Source organism: Culex pipiens, chromosome 2 (assembly GCF_016801865.2).
Source record: "Culex pipiens pallens isolate TS chromosome 2, TS_CPP_V2, whole genome shotgun sequence".
NCBI classification, from domain to species: domain Eukaryota; kingdom Metazoa; phylum Arthropoda; class Insecta; order Diptera; family Culicidae; genus Culex; species Culex pipiens.
The window spans coordinates 179,140,798-179,157,236 of NC_068938.1; the positions used below are offsets into that span (position 1 = coordinate 179,140,798).

The 16,439-nt window shown below is 34.2% G+C and overlaps 1 protein-coding gene across 2 annotated transcripts in view; it reads right to left on the reverse strand.

The window, feature by feature from the left end:
* The window catches only part of LOC120414977 (paired mesoderm homeobox protein 2B-like), a 62,130-nt gene that overhangs the window by 33,915 nt on the left and 11,776 nt on the right, over positions 1-16,439 (reverse strand). For both annotated transcript variants that reach the window (XM_052708180.1, XM_052708181.1), the window contains exon 2: positions 4,465-4,661. In XM_052708180.1, the coding sequence (XP_052564140.1) occupies positions 4,465-4,661 (197 nt within the window). The remainder of the gene's footprint in view (positions 1-4,464; positions 4,662-16,439) is intronic.

The following is a 16,439-nucleotide window of genomic DNA, read 5'->3' on the forward strand; positions in this document are numbered from 1 at the left end:
GGGATTGGGTGCGAGACCCCCAGCCCAGAGGCGGTGCGAGGCGAATAAAAATCCATTATTTATGACACGTGCCCTATTCAATATTTCATAGCTGGTATGGCACCTCGTTTTCAGGTCTTCTCAGTGTTGCATACTCTCAGGCGCTCGACCCATATGGGTTAAGTGCGAAAGGACGACGACAGTGCCGCCATCTATGGCTCATCCACTTGATTGCCTATTTCACGGGGCAATATGTGTCGGTCCGTAAAAAAAGAGCAACTTCGAGGGTTGTAAATTTGTCACCCCTACTCGACACGGCAGGGTCGTGAGCAAACGGTGGGAACCTAGACCGTCTCTTTTTTTTCAGCGACAATCTCGGGTCGAAAAACGGCGTGTTTTTGATGATCCGAGCAATAAAAATCATGTCATATATGGTGGGACAGAAGAGGGATCAGGTGCGTTTTTATACCCTTAAAGGTGTTTTGGATGAACTCGACCAGATTGAATCCCTTACATTTACGGCAAATTTAAGATGAAAATAACATTGCCCAACTACATCAATCTAGTGACCTAAGAATCACCCACTTTTACACACACCCACTTCATCAAATCGCACTAAATCTCCTTCGGAAGTAGCAGGCTAGCAACTTCCTAGTTCACATCCCACACAGAGTAGGCTGGAACAAGAGGAAAGAATATGATTGATTACCGGCAACTTGGTAGCCTCTTTGGGAAGTAATATTTCACCGCAGCAAATTGGAATCGCCGTTGGTGGAACGTAGTTTCCCACGTCGAAACTTTTCCCCAAGGAACAAACCACCCACCCCTTAAGCTTTAGATTGTTTTATGATCTCGATCGAATTCGGCCCTTCCTCCTGCTAAGTTGTCAACAGGGTGACAATGATTATCATGATGTCTCAATGTGTCGCGCAGCACGACCAAGTTTCAAGTGTATCGAATTTCAATTTGGTGCGGGATTTAGGGACGGCACTTGGCGAGGGTTCAGTTCTGTTGAGAGGGCGTGAAACAAGTGCGGCAAATCGATTCACTTGACTTGGACTTGGGTGGTGGGAGATTTTGTTAGTTGAAAAGTGAGAAGCGTGTGAACGGGCAGTGGGTGCTGGATTCATCATTTTTGGTGATTTATGAACTTTTGATGGATTGGGTCAACTGAAGAGCTTCAAGATACATGTAAACATTTAGATTATTATCATTTATAATGATACAACTCTTGATTTGACAAGATAGGAATCCCAGCAATGTCTAGGTTTATATATTTTTTAATGATTTCGAACTAGAAAAACCAAAATGCACAGAGAAATATGAGAAAACTATTAGATTAAGACAAATGTATTCCTAGATAAATTCAATCAATAGTTTAGTGAAAAAGAACTGCATTCTAAATTTATTTTTAATCAAGTGCCAGAAATTTACAAAAATATTCTTCGTTATCAAGGCACGGCAACAATAAGGTGAATTTTAATTTAAAAAATGACTATACTTCTTCAAAAAGTAAACGATTTTTAACAGTCACTTATATTCCATCAGTTTTCAAAAAAAATATAGATAGAAAAAGTCTCATTTTTTCAGTGTTAAATAATATTTTGAAAAAGAATATTTGCATGATTTTATTTTCAAGCTTGCAATATAACTAATTAGGGCTAGTGATTTTTCAGGAAAGCAACGTAATCCATGAAGTTTGCCCTTAGCCGTGAAATTTGGTAAATATCGTGAAATTCGTTTTAATTTGTGGAAGAGTTGCTCCTCAGTTTATTCAAACATTGTATTTTTTAAATTTAAACAATTCACAAGATTTTTAATTGTTGAAAAAGAGGCATGCAATGTTAGAACTCATATTTTGTGGAATGAGTGAAAAAACATCAGGTTTATTTTTGGAAATAGTTTGAACATTTGTTAAGAGCAGGTTATGTTAGTTTGTAACTCGAACGATGGCTAAATAAACTTTTTTTAAAACCAAAAAAAAGGTATAGATAAATATTGTTTAAAAAATTGTAGATAATTGATCAAAATTTTCAATGAAATAAGCTTTGGTTGTAACATGCATGTTATAACGGGGTTTTCAGGATGTTTATGCATGAAAATGTATGTTTAAAACGCAACATTTCAGCAAAAACATTATTAATGTTTTATGAAACTCTATTAAATCCATTAAATAATTGTTCAACGTTATTTAATAAATTTTACAGAAATATATAAATAAAATACAAGAAAAACTATTTTTTTTTAAATCTTCATCATCCCGGTACGAGAATCGAACTCACGACCTTTGGATTGGAAATCCAGCACGCCGTTAGTCGAAACCCATCCCCTACCGGTCAGTATTCCCAGTGAGCAGATTTACTCTTTGAAGGGATCTGACTTTGCCGAGCCAGACAGGAATCGAACCCATCACCTTCCGCTTACAAGGCGAAACCCGTAACCTCACGGCCACGGAAGCTCGGCCTTGGCTTGTGTTATCTATCAAAAAAAATTTAGCATGTTTCGTGAGGAGAGTTGAAAAAATATTTGATTAGATATGAAATTTGTTTTAAAATACAAAACCTGTTGGGCGAAAATTTGATGAGCATTTTAAGTGTTTCTATTTTATTTGAAATTATCAATAAATAGATGTTTAAATAATATTTTTGAATAAAATTTTGCCAAAACTTTTTGTAGATATTGAAATTTCTTTTTTGATGAACCATGTCAACAAACAAAATGTTAATTCTATTATTTTACTGATTTTAATTTTGGTAAATATGTCAATTAGGATGTCATTCGTTTTGAGAAATTTGAGCAAATAAAATTCCAGATTTTTTAGAAGATTCCAAATAAAATTTCAGTAAAATTATAAAAGCTAAATCGTGGATTAAAGTGATGCAAAATTTAACAAAATAATGTCATGATTTTTTTTAATGTATTTTTAAGAGGGTTACATTTTGTATCTTGAATTCTAGAGTTTTTTTTAAAGGTTCTATAAACATATGAAACTAGCTTATATAAAAGAAATACTGCTATCCTCTACATACTTTTGAATTAATTTATCTGGACACAATTATTCTTAAGTAACACAGTTTTTTGATAAAATTAAATAGATTGCTCTAAACACAGTGAAATTTCCGTATAATTCCAAAATTTTAAAAATGACATGCCACGAAAATTCATTTTTTTGTCGTGAAAATTCACTAAATGGAAAAATATTAATTGAAGTCCGTCTAAGTAAGAAAAGCAAAACAAAAAGTTTTTATTAAGTTTTCAGAAATTTGGTTATGTGCTCCAGTTGACGATACAAAAGAAGTATTCTCGGTTTGAGTGAGTATTAGGGTGCCCAGAAAAAGTAACCCCTTACTCCACCAGCAGAAAACGGCTTTTCGGGTTATTTTAAGCATCTGTACCAATTTTGAGCGGGATTGGGTCCTAAAATGAAGCTTCGATTGCTGATATTATTTTTTACAGCGATAAAGCTTATTTTTCTGAGTACAATGACCCTTTGTACGACCACAAAGAGTTTAGAATGGATTTTTAAATCAATTTTTAAAAATTAACCTCGTCAAGAAGGACCTTGACAGAAAAGGTCCTACTTGACAGCTCTTTCCAAGGAAACCATACTTGATCCATCGAAAAAATGTTGTCTTGCCAATTTTTTTTTGTGTTAAAATGAAAAAAGTTATCAGAAATGGTTTTTAATTGTGTTTTTTTACCGTGGTACATAAAAATTTACATAGGGCTTTAGTACCCAATTGGTTGAGATTAACCTAAAGACTAAAGCTGATGAAAAAAATGTTTTTCAAACAAAAAATACACTTTTCAATCGCTAATAACTTTTCAGAATCCAGTGTTACAGCTTTGGTATGTCGAGGAGCATTAAATTTCCAATGAGAATCTCACTTTTGGGAATATTTGGATGGAATTAGCGCATGGCGCAGAACAAACAGTAGGAATATTGGGTTTTTCATACATTTTTCCGATTTTCCCCATACAAACTTCACCTTCGAGTATCAATCGAGTAAATGTTGACCGATTTTGCTCATATTTGACCAAGAGTCCTTAAAAAGCTGTGATGCGAGGTTTTTAAAAAAGTCCCATATTCTGGACACCCTGGTGAGTAAAGTACTGCAAGGTAGTCGAAATTCTCTTTCAAAATTAAATACAAAGATTTATTCTACTATATGAAGCGATTCAACACATTTGAGAAACAGAGTAGAGCAAAAACCTGTAAAATTTAAAAGTTCAACTTGTTGTGAATATATATTTTATACAAATAAGATGCTCTAAACTTGTACTTGATAATTATGTACAGAATTTTGAGTTCTGATACTATTTGGTTTTACTTATGAATCATTTAAATTGTAAAATAGGCTAAATTTATTACAAGGATACCGTTACATTAAACCAAATATCCCGTTCAAAATATTAAAATTTGTTCAAGTCTTCTGAAATAGACTTTCTTCATATTTATTAAGGTTTAACTTTTTTGAAACTCACCTGCACTCTAGCCTCGGTCAAATCAATCTTCATGGCGATTTCCTCTCTCGTGTAAATGTCTGGATAGTGCGTCTCCTGGAAGGCTCGTTCCAGTTCCTTCAGCTGGGCCGACGTAAATGTGGTTCGTATCCGTCGCTGCTTTCGCTTTTCCGCTAGGACTGAATCGTGCCCGGAGTAGACTTTGTACGGAAGTCCAGCTGAAAATTGAAAAAAAAAGAAAATTTTCAGTCCACTTTGTTAAGCAAAATCCTTAAAGGTGAGAGCAAATCTACCCAAGAAACAAAAAAAAACCGTGCCAATAAAGCTCCACCACCTTAAGCACGTGCAGACGTTTTTATCTGCCCGCTGAAAATCGCACTTCTTTCAGCGAGATATATCGCACAGAACGGCTCACCTTTTGGATGAAACCAACAAAACAAGCAACACAACATCCCCGAAAGCCTCAGCCATTTTCCGACTTTTCCACCCCCGTCAGAACTCGTTTTTTTTGTGCTGCTGCTGATTCTTCTTCTTTTTGTTTCTCCTCCGTTGGCCCGCTCGGCCATTATTCATTTGAGCATAAGATAAATGACGACATCGTTTTCCCCGTCCCCCTTCCCCCCGTCAAAGTTCCTCTTCAATCAGCCTTTCCTACGGCACCCCAAGCAAGTCGGAAAAGTATGAACGAAATAAAATGGGGGATTTTCCCCCGACTGCTGTCTGTGTCTGTGTGCTGTACGTTGAGTTTTTCCCGCGCGATAGGGATTTTCCCTCTCTCGAGGAGCACAGCTGAGTTTTTGGGGTTGCGTTTTCCTTTCTTTTTTTTGTGTGTATGAGTGTGCAAAGCGGGGTGACGTTGTATGAGTGCTTTATGGCTTTTGCGCGCATGGTCTTTAATTGCTGGAAAACGGAGAACATCATCGTCCTGACGAAAGCAGTTCAGAATGGCTGGTTCAGCGATAATAATTAGTATATCATCAGATTTATAATTAAAATTGTCTAATGAATGCAATAAAACGAAGTCAAATTACGTTGAAGTTAAAACACATTTTAGGGCACTTCTAAGTATCAATACTTGGCAAATTTCTAGAGAAGAAAAAATCAAAGAAAAAAAACTCGAATAACCAAATGGAGAGTCAAATTTATTTTTATTTCATGTTTACAGTTTTAAGCTAAGGTTGCTGCAAAACAATCTATTCAAATCGTGTTTTGATTGCAAATGCCAACCTTAATTATAATTCTAATGCATATACAGGTTAAAAGTTTCAAGAATGTTTTTTTTTTAGTTGGTTCAATAGAAATGAATATCAGCGCAGGGAAATTAATTTTAAATTGTTTTCATATGATTGCACGTCTATTTCAATATTTTTTTTAGGTATTTGGAAAACATATATAATTAGCCCTTGATTTTTCAAGCCAATACTCAAGAGAATTGCAGAAACATTGATGTAATTTTGCAAAAGCCTTACGAGTAAAAAGCTGACTATTTGCAACGACCTTTTTGGCATATGTATAGAAGATTTTTTTTCCTTATATAAAATTTATAAACATAAAATAAATATATTCAAGAAAAAACTTGAAATAAAAAAAAATGTGTTGCAAAATGTTTGGTGCATATAAGAGTGAAAAATGCTGAATTTTGTAAGGTTGAAAATTAGGATGGTTAAATATTTCCTCTTTTTTTGTTTTGAGTAATTTTCCAACAATGTGTAAAAATGTTTCTGATGTGAATATTACTATTATTTTTTTCCTGTGTATATTATCACTGTTGAGCAGTTCTCTCAGATTTCGGTCATTCGATTTTTTTTGTATTTTTTCATCCGACTGAAACTTTTTTGGTGCCTTCGGTATGCCCAAAGATGCAATCATTAGTTTGTCCATATAATTTTCCATACAAATTTGGCAGCTGGCCATACAAAAATGATGTATGAAAATTCTAAATTCTGTATCTTTTGAAGGAATTTTTTGATCGATTTGGTGTCTTCGGCAAAGTTGTAGGTATGGCTAAGGACTACACTGAAAAAAAAAAAATGATACAAGGTAAAAAAATTTTGGTGATTTTTTTTTAACTTTTTGTCACTAAAACTTGATTTGCAAAAAAAAACTATTTTTAATTTTTTTTATTTTTTGATATGTTTTAGAGGACATAAAAGGCCAACTTTTCAGAAATTTCCAGGTTGTGCAAAAAATCTTTAAGCGAGTTATGAATTTTTGAATCAATACTGATTTTTTCAAAAAATCGAAAAATTGGTCGCAAAAATTTTTCAACTTCATTTTTCGATGTAAAATCAAATTTGCAATCAAAAAGTACTTTAGTGCAATTTTGATAAAGTGCACCGTTTTCAAGTTAAATCCATTTTTAGGTGACTTTTTTGAAAATAGTCGAAGTTTTTCATTTTTTTAAATTAGTGCACATGTTTGCCCACCTTTGAAAAAAAATATTTGTTTAAGGCTGAGAAAATTCTCTATGTTTTGCTTATTCGAACTTTGTTGATACGACCCTTAGTTGCTGAGATATTGCCATGCAAAGGTTTAAAAACAGGAAAATTGATGTTTTCTAAGTCCCACCCAAACAACACACCATTTTCTAATGTCGACATCTCAGCAACTAATGGTCCGATTTTCAATGTTAAAATATGAAACATTCGTGAAATTTTCCGATGCTTTCGAAAAAAATATTTTCAAAATTGTTAAACCAAGACTAACATTTTAAAAGGGCGTAATATTGAATGTTATTGACAAAAAAAAATTATATGGGCAAACTAATGATGCAAAATGGCTTCATTGGGCATACAGCTTTCAGCCGGATTAAAAAATACAAAAATTAAAATTTAAGAAAAAGACCGATTTCGTAGAGAATTGCTCAGTTATGTTTCTATAATAAATTTGCAAAATATCAATCAACTATCAAAACAAATCTTAAGTTTTACGACTTTTCAGATTTGTGAACCTAAAACTATTGTGATGGAAGATGGAAAAAATACTTTGTTAGTATAAAAATGCAGAAATTCAAGTTTTACAGTATTTTCTGATATTTGACAATCAATTACTGATCATTCAATCTAAAATCATTATATTTTAAATTAAAGTGAATAGAGCATTGATAATAAATCATAAACTTGCATCAACAAAAATCATAACTTGGAACGACTGAATGATAACCAAACATATAAAAGATTAATGAAAGTAAGCTGTATTTAAATCAATCTAAAAAAGCTAGGTTTCTTGAATGCAAATAGGAAGAACTATTTATCAATGTTTCCAACAAAGCAACAATTTCATTCAAAGCAACATTCTGCTGACATGAATAAAAAAAATATTTAAAATTATGTCAAAAAACTGCTGCCAATAATATAATAAAACAGCCATATCCAGAACACTGCTTTATTGCTGTTAACATTTTAATTTATTCTGCTCAACTTTTAGGGGAAAACTTCCCGTTAGTAAATCTTTACTCTCCAAAAAAAAACAGAAATTACTTGCTCCCCCTGCAAAGACTGGACATCGTTTTTTTTTCGCTCCATCCCTTTACGACGCTTGCGCCGAAAAGTGTTTTTGTTTCCTTTCCAAACATTACTTGTATGTATGTATGTATGTATGATCCCCATACCCGCAGGCAACTTGGTCCTGGAACACATGTGAGCGCTAGGTGAACAATTCGATCATCTTTTACTCCGTAATCTGTACACCCACGTGCATAAGTTTTTTTGCACGAATTTTAGTGCTACAAATACCGGCGCGAAGAATAAAAAGAAACCCCTTTTCCCTCCCCAAGCGCCGGAAATTTGTAGCGGGTGTAGGGACACTTTGTATAGACGCCCTTGCTCCCATCACGTCACTGAGGGTATGGAGCGACGAGAAATTAATAAGCATGCCCCCCTAGTCGAACCTTCATTAGAGAAGCAGGCAATCCACAACTCACAGCGAACGACCAAGGGAACACCCTACCGCGTATATAGTAAGATTGGCGTGGTTGGTCTTTAATGAGTTGTAAATATGTTAGAATATATGAAGAGTTGCCTGTATTAAAATGGAAAGCTCTCACCAAATGAATTAATCTTCATGTTTTGTTGAATATCGAATCTTGTTAAAACTTAGTTCCCCCAAAAAACTTCGCAAACTTGTTTTCTTGAGTTGCTAATATGGATAGGAAACAGCATCAAAAACAACAAAAAAATAATTACAAATGAAGCAGGAAGAAATAGTTTAGCACATACTAGAGAATGAACATTTTGAGGAAATCAACATTTGGTACAAAAAAAAAATTAAAAATATGACAGCATACTTAATTCCTTGATTGAATATACTGAAATACTCAAGTATCAACATCAAAAATTAATAAAATAATAAGATACAAATAGGATATAACAATTTATGCAAAATGATGATTTTTTAGTCGTTTATTAGTACAAAGATGGATAGGAAAAGTAAGTATTTACAAAAGGAATCGCAAATTTTTTTAAAGTTCAGAAACTTTGAACAGAAATTTTTGAAAAGCCATAAAAATCATCAAACATAAAACACGTTTACAATACCTCAATTTATTCTTAAATATATGATTAATTCATAAAGCAGCATACAGTTTCTGAATTAATTACTCGGTGCAGTTTTCTTTAATATTTATTTTTAATATTTAAAAACAAATATAAATATAAACCAAATCGAAGTAATCATGGTTTTCTCTACTTTCACTTATATTCTCAAATCTATATTAATTGTGTAAACGTCATTTTTCAATTTAGAAAAAAAAATTTAATTAAAAAAAAGGCATATTTTTCTGTAATAAGGTGTAACTTGAACTTGATCATTATTCATTTTAATCAACAATAATCAAAAAAACAGAACAAATTTTAAATTTAAGAATTATTTTCGTTTGAATTTAGTTTAATTTTCATTCATTAACATCAATTCAATTCACTTAAGGATCATTGATTTTTTTTCCAATTAAAATTAAAGCACTATGTTTTTAAGCAAAATAAAATGACATCAGAAAAGGTACAAACTCACCGGGAAGGTTCAACACATGCAATTAAATAAATACTTTAAATACTTTTTATACTTTAAATACATTTAATACTTTGCTTTGCTTTGAAATAGTTTAAATACTTTCAATAATTTTAAATTGCATTGCAGTGATGAAGTGTCTTTAATAAAACTAATAGTAATTTAAAGACTTTTAATAATTACTGCATCTGCTGTGAATACTCAAAATACTCTTTTTACTTTTAATATTTTCAATACTAATAAATATATTATGGTGGTGATTGGTTTTATTTTAAATTTGAATTAGGCCTTTTTGATTTGATTTATGAATATTTTTACTCTGAATAAAAATTGTTTTGTTGTATTAGGTGTCGTAACAGAATATAAATATATTTCATTATACGATTTTGTTAACGATAGTTTGTCGTCTTTTTTTAATTTTTTTTTAAACATTAAATTAGAAAAAACAAATTCAAATCAAAACAAATTCATAATTTTATATTTAAAATATACATCATTTGAAAATTTTTGTACAGTACAGAATTTTTAAGTACTTTAATTGAACTTAAATCAATTGAATTGAACTTAAATCAATCAATGAATTTAAAAAAAAGTAAAGTATGTCATGGAAATCAGAACTTTGACAAAATAATTTAAAATGTCGTTGACTCGACAAATATGACAAATATAAAAACGTTTGAATAAGAGAAAAGGAACTTCCTCACCGGCATTCTGCTATGCATCCGCAAACTAATTCCGTTCCAGTCGATCCATCTAACAGCTTCCGACTGCGCCGGGGTTTCCAACAACATCGCCATCGGACTCTTTACAGAACCAACAGCCATCTTCTAAGTCTCGTTGTTCCAACGGGCGCTCCGTAAAACATCCGGAATTTTCTTTTCCTCTACACTCTTAAAAATCAGTTGAATTTTTCTCCGCAAGAGTTTGTGTCTTTTGCAAACACTCATTTTTCCTCCTCTTCTTCGGAGAATCAACGGTACCCGGATGACCACGGAACGGAACTTAACCGACGACTTTGAATAATAAATCTTTTTTTCAATTTTCACTGAAAAATCTTTTTTTTTTAGCGAAAATGACGCGAGCGAAAATTTAACGACCTTCTTGTTGCGCGACCTACTTCGATCCAAGTTTGTTTCCTTTCCAAACATTACTTCCCCCCAATTATACCCCACCAAAACACGCCAAGCGATGCGTACTAATAAAGCTCATGACCATCTTCCCTTCCAGGGGGCAGCAGCAAGCATTGATTAAATTTAAAGCTGCTAATTAAAATTACCATTACCAGTTTTACTGCCGAAGAGCTACACTTCCAAGTGCCAGGCGTTGCTTAAATAAAAGTTTGCCCCTCCGCGAAGGGCCACCCGCCCAAAATATGGGTCATATACTTTTATGGGCACTTTATTCGGCGAGGTTTTTCATCTGGCAAAGGTCCTTGAATTTTTCACGGGTCCCCCCGTTTTCATAATCACAATTATGATTTTAATTGTTAATGGTTTTCGGTTGGCAAAGTAACACCGTGACTATTATTGCGCCGCAATTGCCGGCAACACTGGCCAATTTTGGTGCTCTTTTATTGGATGACGAAACCTCCAACTTCAAATAACCGCGTTTGTCGGTTTCTCCGCGGTACAACATCGATTCGGAATCGATTTGAACAATTCAAATATTTCACCTCTCGAGCAGCGTTTCGTTTAGCTGTCGAACGGAATTAAAGTGCAAATACTGCTGCTGCTGCAGCACCACCGGAAGAAACCTGTTGAAAAATCAATAGAGAAGGAAAATCGAGCGTCTCCGGGAGGGAAATTCTGCTTGCTCGACTGTGCGAGTTAGGCTGCAGATGGAATGATGCACTCAAAATTTAAGAATTTTCTTCAAAAACTTAATTTTGTAGTTTATTTTTCATTTATAAGCTAAACTTATATTAACTTACTTTAGCAAAAATGTGTGGCAGACATATTCAAAAATTAAATTAAATCTTAGTTTTGGTCTGAAACTCGATTTCTTTAAGTTTCAAAATCCAAGTTACAATACAAAAATTAATGAACACTTTAATCTTTGATCGTGCTCCGGGACCGTGGTGTAGGGGTAAGCCTGGTTACATCTCACCCAGTCTGCTTGGGTTCGATCCCAGACGGTCCCGGTGGCATTTTTCGAGACGAGATTTGTCTGACCACGCCTTCCGTCGGATGGGGAAGTAAATGTTGGCCCCGGTCTAACCTAAAAAATTGTTAGGTCGATAGCTCAGTCCAGGTGTAGGAGTCGTCTCCCTGGGTCCTGCCTCGGTGGAGTCGCTGTAAGGCATTTGGACTAACAATTCAAAGGTCGTCAGTTCGAATCCCGGGATGGATGGAAGCTAAGGTGTAAAAAGAGGTTTGCAATTGCCTCAACAATTAAGCCTTCGGACACTTAGTTTCGAGTAGGAATCTCACAATCGAGAACGCCAAGGCAATGCTGTAGAGCGAATAATTTTGATTTTTTTTTTTAAATATTTGACCACCTTGTAATGAAATATTACCAATTGATTGGGATATATCAGGCTTGTCAAATATGGATGGGGGCCACGTGGACAATTTAGGGGGGGGGGGGGGTACGGTGATTGTTCACTAGGGGGGTTGAGATGTCCAAAATAGTATCGTGGTTTGTGGATGGTCCCATGATTTCACTGATTTTCAGGTCCAATTTATTGTACATTATATAATAAATAATAAAATAAATAATTGTGAGATTTTTCGACCCAGTATAAAATCCCAAGGCTTCTTTTTTCGACTTTGATGTCTTTTTGCATCGTCACTGAGAAGGAAATCACTCGAAAAATGAACTTTTTTATTTGACCTCCGACTCAGAATAAAATTCAGAGCAAATTTCTGTGCGTGTGTGGGGATGTTGATAAAAAAAAATGCATTTGATTTTCTCGGCCTTCACTGAATGGACTTTGTCCGGATGTGGTCTACTCCGTCCAGCTAGAGGATTTACAGCTTGGTATTGAAAATTGTAAAATTTCATGTAGTTGTTTAATAGTTATTATTAAAAAAAAACATTTAGACGATCACAAAAAAGGCGATTTTCAACATAACCTCAAATGACCGCATTGCCATGGCAATGTCTGTATGTTCTTCACAAAAAATCTGCATTTTTTTAAATCGGAAAATTTATATTTTTAATTAATATATAAATGAGTAGAAGGCACCAACTTAACTTTGGCTAGAAAACCGTCATGATTTTTTGAGTACTTTTTTCTGGGAAAGTTGAGCGATGTCCATATGTTTTTTAGTTCAGTAGAACTCAATTTGCAACATAATCAATTCTAAAATAAGTGTCATAAACTGTTGATGACTAACATTTTGCTTGTCTTTTACGTGTTTTACATTGTATTTTTACCCTATTTTGAGCTTCTTTATAATCATATACCTAACACAAAATTTGATGTCCTGGCTGGTCAAAGTTTTAACGCCGGCGCCTTTACTCTGCGCGAGAAGGTGAATCTTCAGGCTTGTAACATATAACGGCAAGGTGGAATATTAATAAATTGCTCTATTTTCAGTGAAACACAGACTATCATTTTTAAATTGGCTAAAAAATGTTGAAAATAATTCTATAAGTTAAGAAAGTTTTTTTTGCAATTCCGTCGTGAAACTACTCACTTTTCCTGTCATTCTTGAACGACGAAATAGCCTACTTTTCTGTACCAAAAATAACAGAATCGAATAGCAACACTTTTCAAAATGAATGCTGAAAAGTTCTACTTTCCAGCACTCAAATGGGTGCTGAAAAGTTGAACTTTTCAGCACTTGTTTCGAAAAGTAACACTTTTCAACATTTTTTGATTTAAACGATTTATTGACAAAATACATGTAGATTTGACTTAAAATTTCACTCAGTGTGTGTTTTTTGGAATTGCAAAAAATGTTGTATGGAACTCGTTGCAAAACTTGATTTTTTCAGCACTCTTCGTATTTATCCAACTCGGTGAACCTCGTTGGATAAATGTACGACTCTTGCTGAAAAAATCCTCTTTTTGCTACTTGTTGCATAAACTTGTATTTTAAAATTTTAGTAGTAGTATTTTTTTCTCAATTTTAGTAAGCTTTTTTTTTTGTTTAGAAAGTTTTTTTGCCTTTCTTACTATTTTAATTTTTTTTTACTCTTGGTGACACTTTTATTTGCAAGCAATAACTGTTCCAAAATGGATTATGATGTAACACACAGCTGTAAGGAACTCCAAAACTCTGTTATGTACCTCAAAAGAACTTATTGCATCTTGATTATTCACCAATAAAACCGAATTGAATTGAATTGAATAATTTATAAGAATACATTTCAATTTGTTTTCAGCAGATTGCACTAAAAAATACATTGAAATTTAGAAGATTTTTTATAAAACATGTTTTGCCCCCTGATTTTTCGGACCGTTTTTATTATATTTGCAACAATTGCGAAATTGTCGGATGTTTCGAAAAAAAAATAAATGGAAAATTATGGAATTGGCGTAATACAAAATTTTTGGCCCTACTGAAATGTTAGTCTTAATTTCAAAATTTTCAAAACATTTAAATGAAGAGTCTTGAAGACTTGTATGGGTGAACCAAAGACACTGAAAGGCTTATTTAGACATCCCAAAAAGATCCTAAAAAGTTTGAGCCAAATTAAATAAAATACAAATAAAAACCATTTCCATAATTCGGGGGGAGGGTTACTCTAATTAAAAATTGAGTGCTTTCTTGAAAATATGGATCCTGTGAAAATTCAAAAAAAAAAGTTACTTATTCCACCCTTAGGTGGTTGGTGCCTTCCTCGCATTTAGAGGGTAATGCTATCCAAAATAGATACGTGCTTATAACTTTTGATATGGTTGTCAAATCTGCAATCTGTTGAATTCGTTGGAAAGATCCTTTGATTACCTATCCAACGATAGGTTGCATGATAGATCCGGACAACGTTTTCATCAAATTATCTGAGATCCGGCTTCTAAAAATTTCATAAATAACGCTTAAGTGCTTATAACTTTTGATAGGGTTATCAGATCTGCAATATATTGGACTCGTTGGAAAGGTCTTTTGATTACCTTTCAAAAAATGTATAATATGACGGGGTTTGTTACAAAAACCACCCTTTTTACAATCTTCCGGACTTTTGTTAAAATCGTTTTTTAGCATAACATTTGAAGTACTTAACTAAACTTTATAATTTTAAATAGCAACTTATGGGACCCCAAGACGGATTTTTTTTTGATCAGCATCCCACCACACACACAACCATTTGCTCAGAATTTGATTCTGAGTCGATAGGTATACGTGAAGGTGGGTCTAGGAGGTCAAATTAAGGATTTCATTTTCGAGTGGTTTTATAGCCTTTCCTCAGTAAGGTGAGGAAGGCAAAAACAGCTTTTGAAAAAAATAGTTTGAAAAGGTTTGCTTGACTACATTGATTTTAATATTAGCTTCATGATAAAGATAACTTAAAATCACTCAATATTTGGGTGTGTTTCAATCCTCGCTCTGATGAATGTTCTGCAAATCGAAGCGCTTGAAGCGTGCAAAAACCGCCGCAGACTTTAGCTTTGGAGAGGTTGAGAAGAAAGTTTCACTCCGCAGCCAAAACCGATATTTAATTTCTCTCCGTGTTCGTTGGTTTTTCCACTCGAAGGAGTACACGAAATACGGAACATTTTGTGCAAGTTTGCATGTTTCCTTACGTTGAGGGTGGACTCAAATTTCAAATTTTATTTAGATTTAAATTTTCAATATTTTTTCGATCTGTTCTCAACAGTCTTTCTCAACTTTGGCTTCTTTCCAATATTTTTCAATTTCCAATTCCACCATCAAACAAAAAATCCTCCAATTTAACGCACCCTTACAACGTTCCAATACACTCGCGGGAGGGAAAACCGAACTTCCATCCTCCCACCCTGGGGGAAACAGCGAAATTACCAATGCAAACAAGCTAATTTTGGCGTGTTAGCACAGACTTGGTGCGGACGAAGGGCACTGAATTCATCCATATTTGATGAGATCAACTCCCCCGGCCCCCTTCGCCGAACCGCGCTCTGGCTGGACTTCTTTGGATTTTTTGTGGGTGTTTTTTTTTTCCTCCGTTGGCGCAAAAAGTATTCCATTGCCAGGGGGGACACTGAAGGTGGACCAATATTTGCGCTGAATTGGAAGAACATTTGCCGATGGATTTTTGGTCGATTTCGGGTTTGAAGGTCAGGGAGTTATTGGTTAAAGAAAAAGATGTTTAGATCTTTAGTTGTTTCATGATTGTAAAACTCAATTTTTTCTATTCTACTAGATTCACTAATTACCAGCTTTATAATGTAAAAACAGTAATAAAAAGTTGCATAATTTTCTCACTCTCCTAAAACTAGCAACTAAAAAAGATTATTCTCTTGACATCCGGCTCATAAAAACTACCGGACTCAAATCATGTTGGCATCGTTTGTCAGAACCACTTCACGCTACATAAATTCCGTCCCGTAATAAGCAGGTCCATCCTTCCGAGCGTCCTTCCCAGAAAGTCCTGGCAGGACAAGCTCCATTTTATTTCATGAATTATTTACAAAGTATTATTGTCTTTATTATTAAGTGCACCGAATTTATCTTCGGGTTCCGGGATTTTCCACGTCCCAAACTATCCAATGCTCTTCTAGACTTCTTCTGCTCTCTTTTTTTTGCCCTCCCCAAGAAAGGGTCGAAACTGTCGCGTTAGACTTTGGGTCCGGTGTCATTTTGTTCCGGGAAACTTTTTCTCATCTATTCTCGTCCTTTGGTGTGGTGAAGGAAGAAAATCCTTTCCTAGCTCGGAACCCACTCATATCTTTTTTGTCATCTCGACATATTCTTTTTGAAGGTTATTGCCGGCATCATTCCAAGTCCTGAGAGGGGGGGGGGGGAAAGAACATTCAAAATGTCCCGAAAGTGAGGTTCCGGACTATGTGCAGTGGATTATGGACGACAGGCTGGAAATGTTTGGTCATTGATTGATATTGGATGGAA